Here is a 17,580-nt window from a genome sequence, read left to right on the forward strand (position 1 = left end):
CTCTGGTGTTAGCCAGTCTTGAGACAAGGTTATGATTTTTTTTTTTTTTTGTTTAACTCATAGTGCTAAGGAAGTAACAAATATTTCTTAATCATCAGCTTAACTTACCTTCTTACATGTTTAGAGTAGTTCTTGTGTTGTGATGACAAAAATTCTCTGAACTGTAAAGGTGCTTTTTTGGTTTGCTTTTGTTTTGTTTTTAAAACCAGAAGATATTAAAATAGACATCTCGGAAATCTTTTAACTTCCCAAAATGTTATATATACACTGCTGTCAAGGCAGCATGTTCACTTAAGGAAATAAATCTAAAATAAATAATATTTGGGGTTGCACTGACTGAAAATTAGGAAGATGTAGCAGGAGTTCTTCTGTTCTTGAAGTGGTGTGCTATGTTTCGATACTGAGATAACCCAGTACAGAAAGCAGGAAAGAAAGTCAGTTTTGTTAAGAAGCTTAAGCGTATTACAACCAAGCAAACGAAACCTTCTCTAGAATATCTGAATTTTGTATCTACAGAATCCAAAAACGTCTGCAACAGTGAAGCAACTGGTTGCTGAAGGAAATGCTGGAGAACTGCAGAAATACTTCGGCTCGCGGATGGAGTTTGGAACTGCAGGGCTCAGGGCTGCCATGGGAGCTGGGATTTCCCACATGAATGACTTGACTATTATCCAGACAACCCAGGTACTGTGTTCAGCACTTCATCTCACTTAACTGGTTGCACATACGAATGGAAGAGCCTCATTTATGACAAGCGAATGGGTATTCTACGGTAGTACAACTTTTTTACTATTCCGACAGTTTTCTTAGCTGAGTGCTGATCTCTGAAAACAAGCAAAGCGAAGCTATTAAGCCATTAAAATAAGTTATTTTCCATATTTGATTTGCAATTGAATGTATACACAGCTACAGTTAAGCTGAAGTGGATCAGCTAGTCCTGATGCAACAACTACAAAAGAACCCAAAGGTAGACAGCATTTGGGTAAGCTTTGTGTATGTTGAACGTACGTTTTCATAAATGCAGTGAAGCTATACATATGCATGAAGGTCCTAAAATAGATCTTCTTGGGAAGAGCTGAAAAAAACCCCAAAACCTTAAATTACTCTAGCCTGGAGCGGTGGTGTATCATGTCCTAAGCAGGTGTTGTTATTAACGGTGAGGTTTAGTTAAAAAAACTGACAGATTTCCGTTCAAAAAATGAAATATTGTCCAGTTGTTCTCTTCTTCAACTGAGACCTAACACAGCTAAATAATTTCTCAAAATCTGCAATTCAGACTAATCATGGTAACTGTTTCTTTCAGGAGTTGGTTCTGATTTTTCAAAAAAGTACTTAAATGCTTTCCAGCTTCACTATATTGATTGGAAGGTTTCTGATATTTCTTGGTGTGGTCCTAGACAAACTGAATCCCAGTCCAATTCAGTGAGATGTTATGTATGCTTACCTTTCTAAGACATCAGCATCTTAGCAAGCATCTTAATGCAATGATAAATTAAATATTAAGATTGGGTTAATGAGGTGGATTTGTTGTTGTCTTCAGGGATTTTGCAGATACCTAGAGAAGAATTTCAGTGACCTGAAAAAGAGAGGAGTTGTGATTGGTTTTGATGCTCGTGCCCATCTTTCCAGCGGAGGTAGTAGCAAAAGGTACTTTTTAGATTTTAAGTATCTTGTAGATGTCTCGTGTGATCCATTATGTTTTTATATCTGCTTTAACAGTATTTTCTCTTTCTATAGAGTGAATTAAGGTGAGGGATTTATAGCATTTCTATATTCTGTTAATGCCAAAGCATTGTGCTTTGTCTGTTGGGAATAGTGAGGGAACACATTTAAACTGGGTCTGTGTAATAATTTGGCATTTGTTTATATGGGTTTTTCTTTCTTTTTTTTTTTTAATTGAAAGTGGGAGGAACTGTGAATTCTAGGAAATGAATTGCTGAGAAAATGAATATATTTCCTAGGCATCTTTTCTTCCTATTCAGGTTTGCAAGACTTGCGGCTAATACCTTCATCAGTCAAGGAGTTCCAGTTTATCTGTTCTCTGATATAACACCGACTCCTTTTGTGGTAGGTTTCTCTATTATATCTTCTTATATACACACAAATTCTGTCATATATTTTGCGTTACTTACGTTAAGGAAAACTAGACAAACCACTTTTAACTTTTTAAGCTCTACTTGCAGTTAGTTTTATGCTTATTTAGCTATATTTAGTTTGCAACATCCACAGCAAGAGAAGGAAGAAGCTTAGTGGAGTATCAGTGACTGTGGGATGTATTTCTATTCATTCCTGCATTTGGGCAGATTTCTTGTAGAAGACATCTCATCGTTTCTAGATTGCTGTGGAGTGTGAAGTCTGAAACATACACACGCATTAAGTTTTGTGATTGGTTGGTTGGTTTGGTTTGGTTGAGATTTTTAAATTTTTTTTTTTCTTTTTGGGATATTGAATCCCAAGTAGCTTAAGTAGCAGGTTGCTGGAGTGCAGCGATGTTATGGTAGGAGGTGTTGAATGTTGAATGTGTCTGCATTTTCACCATCGGATCACTAGGTGTCAGTCCTCTAGAGCAATAAAGGAAACCCCTACCTCTGCACTAAAAGCAACAGTTTCGCCCGATACCAGTTGCTCCAGTGAGTGCTGCAAACCGAACATAGCAGGATGAAGGCTTTGTATGTAGTATTCTTTATTGGTACAAATTTTGGTAGATTTAGGGTCAAATTATTCATAGTGCAGCTTAAAGCATTGTTGCAAGAACTGCAGTTAATTGCATTCAGTATTAAATAAAAAGCCAGGCATAAACTCGAGCTGTACCTGAGGTCACAAATAATGTAATTTGTTCCAAAACAGTGCGCTTCTGAACCACGATAGAGTAGTTGCTCCACAGGCTGCTCTCAAAACATAGTACAGATGAGACTGCTCCAGTTGCAATTCTCTACTCTATGTAGACTTTTGTCATTACCCCAACAGACTTTGCACACTTAAAGACCTCAGGTGTCTCAAGTCGTTCTAGAGTGGGCAACACATGCATTCAGTTTCCTTCTATAAAAACACTACTCTAGAGATCCACAAAGTGTCTGAAACAACGCTAAGAATATATACATGGGAAAACGCATAAGAAAAAGCAAGGGCTAAAGTTGTGCCACATGGGGTCTAGTGGAGCAAGTGCTACTTAGCTTCTGCTTTAGGGCATCAGTCTGTAGGAATCACATCCTGGCCTTCTTTTTGTTCAGCAGTCTAGAAGTATTGCACATGCATGAGAATAAATAATACGTAATATTTTGCACATTCCACTTCAGATAACTTTCTCTTGTTACAGCCATACACGGTAACTCATCTGAAGCTTTGTGCTGGAATTATGGTTACGGCTTCCCATAATCCAAAACAAGATAATGGTTACAAGGTATTGCTATATGATCTATTTTTCTGACTTTTTTTCAGAGGTTTTTTTGCATGTAGAGATACTAATACTATTGTGTATAGTTCCTATCATGGTATAGACCAAATTAATTGATAGTCTGATCTCTTCTAGGTGTATGTATTTAAAGCTAGTAGCATGTTATACTGTTAACATAGCTCTAAAAAGCAGGAAGATAAGTAATACCGTTGCGTTCTTTCTGTGGTGGGTTGACCCTCATTACAAGAAGGATGCTGAGGTGCTTGAGCGTGTCCAAAGAAGGGCAACGAAGCTGGTGAGGAGTCTGGAGCACAAGTCTTATGAGGAGCAGCTGAGGGAACTGGGCTTGTTCAGTCTGGAGAAAAGGAGGCTGAGGGGAGACCTTATCGCTCTCTACAACTACCTGAAAGGGGGTTGTGGTGACGAGGGTGTTGGTCTCTTCTGCCAAGTAACAAGTGATAGGACAAGAGGAAATGGCCTCAAGTTGCGCCAGGGGGGGTTTAGATTGGATATTAGGAAAAATTTCTTCACCGAGAGGGTGGTCAAGCATTGGAACAGGCTGCCCAAGGGAGGTGGTGGAGTCGCCATCTCTGGAAGTGTTCAGAAAACGTGTGGATGTGGTACTTCAGGACATGGTTTAGGGGACATGGTGGCACTGGATTAACAGTTGGACCTGATGATCTTGAAGATCCTTTCCAACCTTAGTGATTCTGTGACCATGGCTGGGAACCAGGTGCCCACCAAAGCTGCTCTGTCACTCCCCTCCTCAGCTGGGCAGGGGAGAGAAAATATAATGAAAGGCTCATGGGTCGAGATAAGGACAGGGAGAGATCAGTCAGCAGTTACAGTCATGGGCAAAACAGACTCGACTTGGGGAAACTAATTTATTACCAACCAAATCAGAGTAGGATAATGAGAACTAAAACCCAATCTTAAAAATGCCTTCCCCCCACACCTCCCTTCTTCCCAGGCTCAACTTCTACCTCCTCCCCACCAGTGGTGCAGGGGAATAGGGAATGGGGGTTGTGATCAGTTCATCACTGCTGCTCCTTCCTCCTCAGGGGGAGGACTCCTCACACTCTTCCCCTGTTCCAGTGTGTGGTCTCTCCCATAGGAGACAGTTCTCCACGAACTTCTCCAATGTGAGTCCTTCCCACAGGCTGCAGTTCTTCATGAACTGCTCCAGCCTGGGTTCCTTCCATAGGTTCAGTCCTTCAGGAGCAGACTACTCCACCGTGAGTCCCCCACGGGGTCACAAGTCCTGCCAGCAAACCTGCTCCAGCCTGGGCTCCTCTCTCCATGGGTCCACAGGTCCTGCCAGGAGCCTGTTCCAGCGTGGGCTTCCCACGGGGTCACAGTCTCCTGTGGGTGTGGTGTTCTCCAGGGCATGCAGGTGATCTTCCATGGGCTGCAGGTGGAGATCTGCTCCACCATGGAGCTCCATGGGCTGCAGGGGGACAGCCTGCCTCACCATGGTGTTCACCACGGGCTGCTTCATCTCTCCTCCCCCTCCTTCTTCACTGACCTGGGGGTCTGCAGGGCTGTTCCACATGTTCTCACTTCTCTCTCCAGCTGCAGCTGTGCAGGTTCCACCCCTGCCCCGGTTTCTTAACTCCGTTCCCCCAGATGTGCTGCTACCATTGCTGATGGGCTCGGCCTTGGCCAGCGGCAGTTCCATCTTGGAGCCAGTGTCAGATGGCTCCATCGGATAGAGGGGAAGCCTCTAGCAGCTTCTCACAGAAGCCACCCCTGCAGCCCCCACTCCTACCAAAACCTTGCCATGCAAGCCCAATATGCTTTGGAACACTTTAAAATATTAAGTGACCTCTTTTCAAAAGCATTAGTCATTTCTCCAATTCATGATGTAAAAAGATCTTTTTAGTTTTGTAAACCCAAAGAGTTAAAAATATGTGGAACCTAATGAGTTGCTGGTACAAAACATTTTGAATAAATTCCATTAATTTTTTCTAATATATTTTTCTTTTGCTAAGTGAGTGTGACTTTTTTCTATGACAGAAATCTGCTTTCCAGTGGAAAAAAAACATGACTGAGCTGTCTGTCTGCCAGTCATCCCATAGCAGGACTAGTCATATACAGACAGTTTCCAAACTATGAAAATGGAAATTGGGATATCTTTTTTGTCTTCTTAATAGAAAACGAAGGCATTAGCAGGGATGATTTCTTGCTGTCTCTCCCTCCAGAACTTAATGTCTGTTTAAAATTGCTTCTTTAAATATTTCATGTATTCATCTCGATAGCTTATTTGGATGTTTTATCAATTTCTCTTTTAATCAACTTTTTTACATTTTTCTTTTTTTTTGGGCTACACATGTACATGGCCCAGATGCTGTTAGGTATCTTTCTTTAAACTTGTGGTCTGTAAACGGTCAGTAGAAAGAAGTGTGCAAACAACTGTAAAAAAGTAAACCATAATAAGTACCCCTCTTCCTGGATAAGACTTGCTTATCCTGGATGTGTAAGCAATCAACAAAAGGCAAAGACTACAAATAATGAACATCTTGAAACTTAGTTGAATTTGTGTTTGCTGTTGTGGCAACATTGCTGCTGTAGGCAGCTGAAAAGGTTTTGTGTCTTTCTCCTTAATTTTTTCTCTTTTGTGGTAAATGTGTTTCACATTTGCACACTCTTTTGCTCTTAAGAATTCTTCTATATATAATGATTATACCTAAAAATCTGGAAGAAAGTATATGAAATAGCATGGACAAAAATCCCAAGTCTGGCAGACAAGCTCATACTTGAATCTTCTCAATAAATGACCTGGGTCATGTTTTGTGTTTCATTATGGATTTTTGATATCTTCTGATAAAATTAAACAGCTTTTTTATATAGAACAAAAATGGGTTGCAAGAGAAAACACTGAGAATATGAACAGAGGAATGCTCTGGGTGTACTTAAGCCTAATTTACTGTAATACTCTACCAAATGCAGTGCACCTTAGCCAACAAAAAAAACCAACAAAGCTATCCTACAATGTTAATGAAAAAATACTCACTTACCCTATTTATTATTTAGGTTTACTGGGAAAATGGTGCTCAGATCATTTCCCCTCATGACAAAGGAATTTCTCAGGCTATTGAGGAGAACCAAGAGCCGTGGCCTCAGGCTTGGGATGACAAACTCATTGACAGCAGCCTGCTACTTCATGATCCGTATGCCACGGTCAATAAGGAATATTTCAAAGACATACAGAAACAATGCTTTCACAGGTAACTGGTGTTAACTCCGTTAAGAACATGGGGTTTTCCATCTAGTACGTCAGTGGGGCAGTTTAAATTGATGGAAGTCAGGGCAGCAATGATCCGGTTCTGTCTGTGCCACCTTGTCATCTTTTGTGGTGGCACCGGCAGCTGCGTGATGACGTAGTAAGCCAGTTCATGAAGCTGGTTTGGCAGAAGTCTAATCCAGCTAAGTGAGCGATTAGTTTCTGATTATATCATCTCCCTTTATTTGCATGACTACACATCAACGAAATGCCACAGCAAGACTGGGGCTATCTTGTGCAGCTGGGGGTGAGCTGACACTGATGGTCCAACAGCCTTAAAATGGGCTTCTAAGAGAGAAGGTGACCCAGGCTGTTAAGCGAGTTCTGGAAGAAGGAGCCTCGCTCTGTCATTCTAACCATGTGCTCCTGGTGGCCCTGGGCGCCTTGCATGAGCCTATTCCTGCCACTTGCTCTTTAAAAAACTTTACTCAGCAAAATCAAGTGGGATGTTGCTCTTTGTGATTAACAAGTAGAATTGTTTATGGATTAAACCATCATCTAATGATAAGCAGTAATCTGTTAGATCTGCTTATTTACGTCAAAATTTTAACCACCAGTAACCACATTCTTACTCTCACTAAAAGTCAGAAACTAGGAAATTTGGACTATGTGAGAAATTATGTGGCTTTTTCAGAATAGGAGTTAAATGGCTCCTTGTGAGTTTACATGCCTTTAGGTATGTTCTACACATTCAGTAACATACTTCATAAAAATGAGTGTGCTCAAATGAGGCAGGCTGCTGTCAGTTCACTGTGTTCACGGTCTTTGGAGCTGGTTTAAATGCCAGAGTTGAGGATGAAGAGTTGTCTTAGTTGTATTTGTTTTCTACTCGCCTCCTCTGGCATGCATAGAGCATACTATCTTTCTAATTCCAATGATTTGCACCTACCAGGGCATTAGATATCAAGAGTGACTCATATTGCTAGAAAATGAGGTGAAGCCAATTTTCAAGTCACTACCTTTAAAATCTGACCTACTTTAATCTATAATTTTAATAATGATATAGAATACTGAGTCATATCTGTTTCCAAACATCATCAATTTTGTGCAGAATATTCTTCCATATACAAGTTTACTGTTAATCTGTTTTATTTCAGGAATATAAACAAGAAAACAAACCTGAAATTTGTTCATACTTCTGTGCATGGCGTAGGTCATAAATTTGTGCAGTTGGCCTTCAAGGCATTTGACCTTAGCCCTCCTTTTGCTGTTCCGGAGCAGAAGGATCCTGATCCAGAATTTCCCACAGTGAAGTATCCAAATCCCGAAGAAGGCAAAGGTGTTCTGGTAAATAGATTTAAAAAAAAAAAAAAAATTTAATAGTTGCAATGTCTTTCAAACAGTGTTTCCTTTCTGGCAGTATTCATGGCTATTAATATTGGTTGAAGGTCTATTTTGTTTCTCTTTCGTAGCCTTACATTTAGACAAGAGTTAGCTGGTATCCTTTCATTGACATTTATAACTGTTTTTGAACCAGTCAGGTAATAATTAACTGTCACTTTAAACTACTTTGTCCTGCACTCTAACAGAATGGGCAACATCTGCACATACAACATAGTGATACAGTTCCCTTAAAAAATAAAATAATAAAGAAATCTTCACAGTTGGTTTTGGAAAGTTTGTACAGTTTACATCTGAAATACAAGGACTAAATTGTTCTGATATGACACCAGGACTGGGCAGGGGAAGTCCTGAAAGGCAGTTAGAATTTCTGCTACACTTTGTTATTGAAGAATCCTGTTGAATCTAAGTAGCATTTGACTCAGGATGCAGAAGTGGAATGATGTAGGTGAAGTTAAATATCAATACCTGTGCTCTACTGCTGCTAGGCTTGAAGTTTTGGGTTTCTTTGTAGAGATATTTTGGGTGTTTGAGATTTAAATAATTTTCCCATTTTATTTAAAACCTATAAAGATAGTTAAAATATTATTTGGGATATTAACATTAACCTGGTCTTGCTTACCACTTTTCCAGACCTTGTCTTTTGCTTTGGCTGAAAAAGATGGGGCAAAAATCATTTTAGCAAATGATCCTGATGCTGATCGACTTGCAGTGGCAGAGAAACAAGAGAGGTATGGTAATAAAGAAATGCAAACCATTTTCATTTTTTACTTAAAGGCTAAGCTCATTTGGGGGATTCTTTCTACCCGTGTTGCAAAGGAAGATAGAATAAGTTACAGTAGTAATTTTTGGACTGAAAACACATAGAAATGTGAGAGGACTGTATGAAGCAGACCACAGTAGGGGCAGCAAATGAAATAATGGTTAATATTAGATACTGTAGAGAAGCCTGAATAAATACTTGACACACTGTACTTGAGGCATGCACAGAAGCATGTGAATTGTTGTGATTGTGCTATACCTTTTTAAAGGTAGGTTTTCAGTTAGAAATTTTTCACAGAAGACAGATAAACAGTCTTTCATACTATGTTTATTAAATAATAACTTGAATATTCAGGAGAACTTCTGTAGTTCCCTGATAATCTCAGGAATAGGGAACATCCCTGTTCTTTAATGAGTTCCTTCTTTCTCAAATACTATTAGACGAGGCATTTTACTAACCATTAGATGATCTGGGCCCCTCTCTCTCGCTCAATTCCCCACTTCTGTGCAAAATGATAGGTACCTGCATTTCACCTTAAGCTTTGTCAGTGTTTGGTACTTCTCAGTATAGCCATTTGTACTCTCTCCTTTAAGGACCAGCTATACCTGCATGATTTATCTATATATATCATATATAGAGAGATATATATCCAGAGAACAGGATCACAAAAAGTAAACTTGCTCAAACAGGGGCTTCTCAAATTTTTCCGTATGTGTGGAATGTGTGACCTATAGTTCTGACCCAATATTGCCATCCCCTTATTTCATGCCCCCCCGATATCCTGTACTTCTACAATTATTTGCATTTCTGTATTGTGGTTATATTTGATGAATGAAAATAAGATGAAGTACTGCACTTGTTATCATCTACAGATAGTGGTGTTTCTCTTTTATCTACCTTGATAAAACAGAAACTAATCTGAGCCGTTAGAAACCATAAATCTCTGATAAAAGGAAACTTCAAGGTTTTTGGCTCAGAGAGGAGCAGAACAAAAATCTGCCTCTGGGCCAGCAGCAGAAATGATGTAACTGAATTCCCTGTGCATGAGAGCCAGAAGAAGGACATAAAATCATGGCAACAGCCCTTGGTACCCAAGGGATAAGATGGGCACCTACTAGATGTCATCAGTGATTGTGGATGACGCAGATATTTGAACCTGTATCACTTAGGCAAATTCCAAAAACCCAGTAAAAGGAAACAGTGCAAATATCCATTTTGCTTACCAGATAATGTCTTTTGGTCTTGTGACAGCTTCAAAGGTGGCACTGTTTTCTTTGGGGCTTGGGGTTTTTTTTTTAACTCATTAGCCTCACAGCATGAACTAAGGAGGCTTCTCTGCCTTTAAAAGAAGAATGGGCTAATTGGCACTCTGCTGTATCTCAGGCAGTGTTAGCTGAAATATCTTTATTTTAATGTTTTTGGCCTGTGCCAGCCTCAGTTGGCAATTAAGCATTGAGGAAAAAGCTTAAAAAGCTTCAGTTTGTGCTAGTTATGATGGGTTAAAACAAGAATGCAAAATCACTCCTATTTTTTATCTAAAAACTTACACCTCCCTTCAAGCCTTTGGTAGCTGTAAGTTTATTGTATTTATTGCCATTGAGAGCGTGGTGCTCTCATTCTGCTACCTCTTTGCTAATTGTTTAGCCAGTCTCACTTGTCTCCTAACTTTCAGTCCTGCGTCCCCCTCTCAGACTTCTGCTGTAGCTGTTCATGCACTAATCAAATATTAATATGGGCTTCTACAGTATCTGTACTTCTTCTTTGACAGAAACTCCTGCTAGAGCACACTCTCTCAGCGCTCTTAAGCTAAGTTGTTGCTGTGCATTGCTTTGTGCCTGTTGGCACCAATAAATGCAGGAGACTGAGTCTGCTTCTCTTTCACAACAGGTACTGTTTCTGTAGGTCTTGGTTTTTGTCAGTTTGGCGGTGTCTTTGTCCCCTTTTGTGACTGGGAATTTTTGGGCAATTTTGACATCCGTCTTTTCCTTCAATTTTTTCTTGTTCTAGCAACACATCAATGTTAATCTTTTTTTTACCTGTTTGCAATTTTTTCCAATCTTCTCAATGTATTTGTGATCACATAAGAAGTATTTGTCACTGAGTCAACTCAAAATTACTGATCACTTGAGAATTGTATTTTCGTGTCTCTGTGCTTGTCTTAATCATTGATTTTATAATTTGTCTGCTGAATATGTTTGTTTTACTTAAAATATACTGGAAATATCACTGTTTCATCTTTGGATGAACTCAAAAGCTGGGACATCTGATGGAAGAGGAAGGCAATCACTTCAGATTTTTTGGGGGGAGTAATTTTTTTGTTTGTTTGTTCATAACGAACGCGTGATACCTTGTTATTGTTACTTGGAGTTCAGATGCAGTGGTTTATATGGAAGAACTAATAGATTTATTTTTTCTCTCTCCAGTATTATCTTTTGATTTCATATACTTTCTAATTCTTTTTTTTTCCCCCCTTCAGCGGTGAGTGGAAAGTGTTTTCTGGAAATGAGCTGGGAGCTCTTTTAGGCTGGTGGATCTTCACTTGCTGGAAAAATCACAATAGGGACACTTCTGCCATTAAAGATGTCTACATGTTATCCAGTACTGTTTCTTCCAAAATCCTAAGAGCAATTGCGCTAAAGGAAGGCTTTCACTTTGAGGTAAGCAACATGTTACATGTTATTCCATGCTCTTTTATTTGCTTTCCTACACAGTGTCATATCTTTGTAAAACATTGCTTTTATTTTTAATGCCTTTTTTTTCCTCCTCACTGCTGTAGGAAACACTGACAGGTTTCAAGTGGATGGGCAACCGTGCCAAACAGCTCATGGACCAGGGAAAAGCTGTTCTGTTTGCATTTGAGGAGGCTATAGGTAAGAAACAGAATATTATGTTCTGGTATCCTATAAAATAGTGAAAGTAGGACTGCTACAAAAAATGGCAAAGTAGAAGTGTCCTCAACACAATGGGTGTACTTCCATGAGTAGTCAATAATCATCCATTTGGCTGATTGGTATCATTAGTTTTAATCCCTTTGTATCTCTGCTTAGCACAGACTATGTTGATGTGAGCTAGATGTATATATCTTCAGTAGTATGGCTGTGGAGACTTGGACTGCAAATTCTGCACAAGCTATTTAAAAAAAACAAACACATTTTTCAGACTTCAAATTGAGTATGTTTACCTGACAGTTTTAAGCTCAATTTAAATGTGAATAAAATAAGTAAAAACTCCCCCAAATTATACTTGAATTTGGAAATAATGAATAAAAGGTATGAGTTCATGAGAAGGAAATTGTAAAGCTGTAATGCTATTTCTTGAATATCTTAGTACCTGAAAACCAGAGAAAATGTGAATAGTTTCACAGATAATTATCAGTGTTACCATGTGCTACCATGTAAGGGTAATCACGATTGGGACAAAGTGCTATACTTGCATTGTTCCTGCAGTGTGGCATTTCTCTTTCATGAGAGCTCCAAAAGTCCTCAGGAGCATCTGGCACTGATATGATACAAATCTGTCTCTATCTTGAAATTCCATTAAATACCTTGCCTATCTAAAATTAACACTGATTAGTGTGATTTCCACTTTTGGTTAAACTCTAAAATGCCCATACTATGGTAATGTGCATTTCTCCTTTAAAAGACGTTGGTTTGATTAACTCTGCACAACCCCTCCCCGTGTGATCTTATTTCTTCATAAAAATATATCAACTATATAAAGTTTTCTTTGTTTAGGGTATATGTGCTGTCCTGCTGTTCTGGACAAAGATGGTGTCAGCGCTGCTGTTATAACTGCGGAGATGGCTAGTTTTTTGGCAGCCAGGAATTTGTCTTTGTCTCAGCAGCTGAAAGCTGTCTATGATGAGTGAGTTTGATTATAATTGTTTAATTTTCAGATTTTCTCCATTCCACATACTGGGGTTAATAGGGACCCAAAAGCAACCTATAGTATATGAAGAAATAAAAATTGGGTTATTAATCTCTTAGAAAGCGCTCCTTCCTCATAGGCATGAATATATTTATGACTTTGTTTTCTGTTGTTTTAAGGTATTTTAAAAATAATAATAATACCTTACTAATTCCCTATCAGTTAATGAGATTTTTGAGGTATTTTTGACTGCTTGTCTAAACGGGTTTTTCCCTTTTGGGGAGTTTTGCTCTGGGATCCTTTTATGGAAGATTGGCCTGGTTTTGGCTAGCAGTATTGCTGTGTTGTAGATATCATAGTACTTCCTGCTGCTTAAATATGCCAGACACCCAAAAATGTTGATGGCAGAATGGGTCTAAGTAGCTCTGTCATATTTATGCAACTCATAGAAGCCAACTTGACTCTGTCCTGCTTGCAGGGCTGCTTGTGATTAAATTAATTCTAGCTGGCTCTAAAGTTAGGCCTTTTATTATATTATTCTGTCTTTTTTTGATGAATAGTATATGTCGGTTGTTGGTTGTTCTTTCTCTTTCTGCTCCTGAATACTAAGATTTCAGCTGATTATGCAGAAGTGCTGTGACTGGCCATAACTATTGGCTATATATAGCTGGGTATCCCTCTGAGCGTTTTTAATACGAAGGACGACTTTTGTTCTTTTTTAATGTGTTCAAAGACCTACAAAAAGTCAATAGCAAAGATGGCTATTGGATTTCATGGGGCAGGGAGTGTTTTTGTGGGGGTTTTGGGTTGTTTGTTTTAATGGAGGGAGCAGCACAAGCTGGCTGATGCTCTCCACCTCTTCATGTCTCATAGACACTAACAAAGGAATGGTGGAACCTGCAGAGACACTCATGGAAAACTCAGCCTTGGTGCTGCTTGTTTTACCAGTCCTCAGAGCTCCCATTTGTGTGGAACACTAGCCATGCTTGTTTCACCCACTGTTTAAGAAGGAATCCAATAGCAAAGACTTTCTAACATGCTGCATAAATAAACTGTGGTATTTATCAGCTGTTGTACATGGCAGAAGCTTAGGTGGGTTCAAGCAAACAGTAATATAAATGCATGGAAGAGGAATTAATGCCTAGAGCTGCAAATATAGCATCTGACATGAGAATTCCCTTAATTACTCATAGCTGGAAGTATATATTCAAAGAATTACCCTTCTCTGGCTCATGCTTTTTTTTTTGTTTAAAAAACACCTGCTTCAGGCTGCCCTCAGAAAATTTAACTGAGTGGAACTCATCTGTGCCCCAGTACCACTGTGTACACAGCCACTGAAGAGGACTCTCAAAGTCAGAGCTCATTTAGCATAAAAGTAGTAGTGCAGACTGCAGATGCACCTGAAAATAAGATGTCACTGCACGTAGTCACTCTTTGTGGAAAAGCTACAGGTACAGGGAAGGATACAAATCTGCCTTGTTAAATGGATGCTTGAAAACTAGAACTGGCGCAGGGGGTTCTTGTTTTGGGGGGTCATTTTGTGTGTTGATTTTTTTTGTTTGTGGCTAGTATAGAGTTGCAGTTTTCTACTCCTTACTACTTTATTCTTTGTCAGATTTGTCTTGTGAGTTGCTGTTGAAGCAGAAGAAACTCTACTCTGTATTTTGGAGGTGTAGAAGTGGGGTCCGTTCTCAAAGAAGTAAATGCAGATCAGGAAAAGAACACAATCCTAGCAGGCTCATCACTTCTTTCCATTATAGGATATGTTTTGTTAATTCCCTTGCTGGATTCTCAAGACTGTTTTAACAACTATTGACCTTCATGATATCCATTCTGGTATAAACACGACCCTGTTTAAGGAACCTTTCAGGTTTCTAGTGTGAACATCCCAGTACTAATGAAAGATTCTTCCCTTCAGATTTTCTGTGGCATCACAGATACTCATCGGGTGTTGATCTTCAGTAAGAGGTCACTTAGACAGCCAGTCCAGGCTTGTGTGCTTCTCAACAACATGCTGTTTTGAAAAGTCAGTGTTAGCAGGTGATTTGTCTTTTGATGCAGATTCTGTATCATATTACCTGGCAGAAAACACATAAGGTAAAGAGACGATGTTCGGAACAGTTTGGTTTGGTAGAAACACTTTAATGTGAGAGCAGCTTCTGAAGTGTGATTGGAAAAAACCAGTCTAGAAAAGGTCAGCTGGAATCCAGTCAAAGAAGCTATTTAGATGTAGTCTGTTCTCTTCCTATGGTGGTTAGAGCTCTTCAAGGCAATAATGGCATCTTTTTCCTTCTGGTTTAGCAGTAAACTTTCTCATTTTAAATCATTAAAAGAAAAAGGTGTCTGCACAGAAGTTTCTTTAAACTATGTAAAATAGGACAATTAAGCTCTTGAGGCCTTTTTAAAATTGTAAGGGAGTGAGCTGATGCTACGGTTGGGTGAGCATGACTACAATATATATTCTTGCTTTATAGAAGTTTGTATAATGTATATGGTGTACAACTCTTAAGAAGAACATTGCTTCTTCCATTCATTAATATTGTGTCTTCACAGATATGGCTTACATATTACCAAAGCTTCCTATTTCATCTGCCATGATCCTAAAGTTATTCAACAGCTTTTCGACAACCTTAGAAACTTCGATGGAAAAAACACATACCCAAAATCCTGTGGTAGATTCAAAGTTTCTGGAATAAGGGATCTAACTACTGGGTATGACAGCAGCCAGCCAGATCAAAAGGCTGTAAGTATATTTTTTTAATTATATATAAATCATATAAGTATGTATATATACATATATGAAAAATTCTGTGGAGAAGCACTCTAAACATTATGTTACATCCTGAATCTTAAAATAAGCTAGAATGGGGATGATTGTTTTGTCTTGGTGGGAGGAAATGAAGGTGGGGTGGGGAGCTGGTTTGGTTTTGTGGATGACAGTCTGTAAAGGGAGGTAGGAGGATCTTGCTGTTTTGCTACAGCAATCTCGCATTATTTTCTTGTAAGTTAAACTCTCTGCTGAGACGTGGCTTTGGGTTCTTTAGTTTTGCACAGTCCATGTTTCTTTTCCTCCCAGGAAATGCCATCACAGAACAATTTCTATTTGCAGTCAAAACATTGACTAGACTGAAATGAGCTACCTAGCCGTCATGTAATGCTGCCAGATTCTAGGCTGAGGGTAAGGCTGTCATTGGCCTGCTGTGGTCTCAAGTCCACAATGATGAAGGAAACAGAACAAAGCTTAACTTTAGTTGATCCTTTAGTTGCATTCTACGACATCATCATGGGTTTTGTCTTAAATTCATTATATATAGTCACGTTCCAAGCTTCTAAAAAATTGTTCTTACTATTTCTAGATACTTCCCACTAGTAAAAGTAGCCAAATGATAACGTTCACTTTTGCTAATGGAGGAGTGGCCACAATGAGAACCAGTGGGACGGAACCAAAGATCAAATATTATTCTGAACTTTGTGCACCTCCAGGAAACAGGTATTGTCACTTACAGTAGTAAATGCCGTGTAATAGGGGCTGTGTGACTTTTTGGTATTGTTTTGGTGGGGAAGGGGCTCTCCATGATCAAACAATATTACTACAGTCATTGTTTTAGTGAATGTATTTGCGTAAAGCTTCAATTCTGCAAAACTTGTTGACGCATTCTTGTCACTGAAATTCCTTTGAAGTTGGTTTCACATTCAGTAAAAACAATACCAAGAAAAACATTCTGCCTTAAATGAAAGTAGACATATTCACTCTCTTTTTACAGACGTAGTTGCTTTAAACTTGCACAACTATATATAAAGTGTTCTAATATATTTTAAACCCTTTTATGTTTAGTAATTATATCCTTGACTAATAGCCTTGGAAATCATATCATCTTAAAGATAAGCTTAACTTATGTAATGAAAATAATGCTTTCTCACAGATGAAAATTAATCTGAAAATACTGTTACAAGTTACATTTCTAATCATACACATTTAGTAATAGAAGATCTTCTGAACTCAAACTGGTTGTTCTATTTTAGTTTATATTATGGGTTTATGCTTCTCCATAGTCTTAAGTGCCTTCATGCATGCCAGTTGGAAGTGAACATCAGTGCATTACCATAAGAAATCAAGTGTATGTACTTCTAGCAGTAAAAGAAAATGTTTGTCTAAAACAATGCAACAGACTTAAAAATGCCTCTGACTGAAAATGTGCTTTTTAGCTTTTTAGCTTCTCTACTGTGACATTGTTTTCTGTATTTGTGTGGATTTTATTTCTCAGTGATGTTGAGCAGCTGAAGAAGGAGCTAGATGAATTGGTCAACGCTCTTGAAAAACACTTCTTTCAACCAGAAAAAAATAATCTTCAACGAAAGACTGAGTAAAATAACAAAGTTACTACCTTAATTGGTTTTTGCAGCATTAGAAGTGCATTATTTAAGAAGTAATGATTTTTAGGACCCAACATCTGAGAACTCGGACTAAAAAGACGTCTGCTTTTGTTAAGAGTTACTCTGGGTACTCTTGGATCTAGTATCTTTTTTTGGAAGGAAAGTACCTTTACCCTTAAAGGACCAAAAAACCCTGATCAGTTGAATTAAAAACTTTATGAACTAAAAGTTGACTGCAAATGTATTTCGATCAAAACTTGTTTTAATTAAATATTATAAGTAATATCCTGATTTCTGAAATGCAGCCTGTTTTGTGGAGTTTATTTCTTTTGTGTGTGTGTAATCCAGTAATACTATGCAACTTTTTATTTAGGTTTAGATTTGCAAAGCAAGCTCTTCCATTAACAAGAGGTACTGAAAGCCTGTGGTGAGACTTTGACAAACTTGGGGCAAATGTTTCAGAAGTGGTGATATTTCTTGGGGATTTTGGCCCAAATAAACAAGAACATCACAGTGAATTGGCTGAAGAGCTATTTGCTGTGGGACTATATACATCAT

At 38.6% G+C, this 17,580-nt stretch overlaps 1 protein-coding gene across 1 annotated transcript; it reads left to right on the forward strand.

The window, feature by feature from the left end:
• The first annotated feature begins 519 nt into the window (after window positions 1-519).
• Window positions 520-17,305, forward strand: PGM2 (phosphoglucomutase 2). Its single transcript, XM_010288389.1, has 13 exons — window positions 520-684; window positions 1,541-1,647; window positions 1,983-2,067; window positions 3,317-3,400; window positions 6,428-6,621; window positions 7,775-7,964; window positions 8,652-8,749; window positions 11,258-11,438; window positions 11,558-11,651; window positions 12,516-12,645; window positions 15,202-15,391; window positions 16,005-16,138; window positions 16,914-17,305. The coding sequence occupies exons 1-13, from the start codon at window positions 598-600 to the stop codon at window positions 17,014-17,016; spliced, it is 1,677 nt and encodes a 558-aa protein (XP_010286691.1). The 5' UTR covers window positions 520-597; the 3' UTR covers window positions 17,017-17,305.
• The last annotated feature ends 275 nt before the right edge of the window (window positions 17,306-17,580 follow it).

This window comes from Phaethon lepturus, unplaced genomic scaffold (genome assembly GCF_000687285.1).
Source record: "Phaethon lepturus isolate BGI_N335 unplaced genomic scaffold, ASM68728v1 scaffold45705, whole genome shotgun sequence".
NCBI classification, from domain to species: Eukaryota; Metazoa; Chordata; class Aves; order Phaethontiformes; family Phaethontidae; genus Phaethon; species Phaethon lepturus.

Bases quoted from the DNA above. Each gene is read 5' to 3' on its own strand.
- PGM2 (XM_010288389.1), top strand. From the start codon at position 598: ATGGAGTTTGGAACTGCAGGGCTCAGGGCTGCCATGGGAGCTGGGATT. The intron at 7,965-8,651 runs GTAAATAGATTT...CCACTTTTCCAG, and splicing joins AAGAAGGCAAAGGTGTTCTG to ACCTTGTCTTTTGCTTTGGC. The intron at 16,139-16,913 runs GTATTGTCACTT...TTTATTTCTCAG, and splicing joins TGTGCACCTCCAGGAAACAG to TGATGTTGAGCAGCTGAAGA.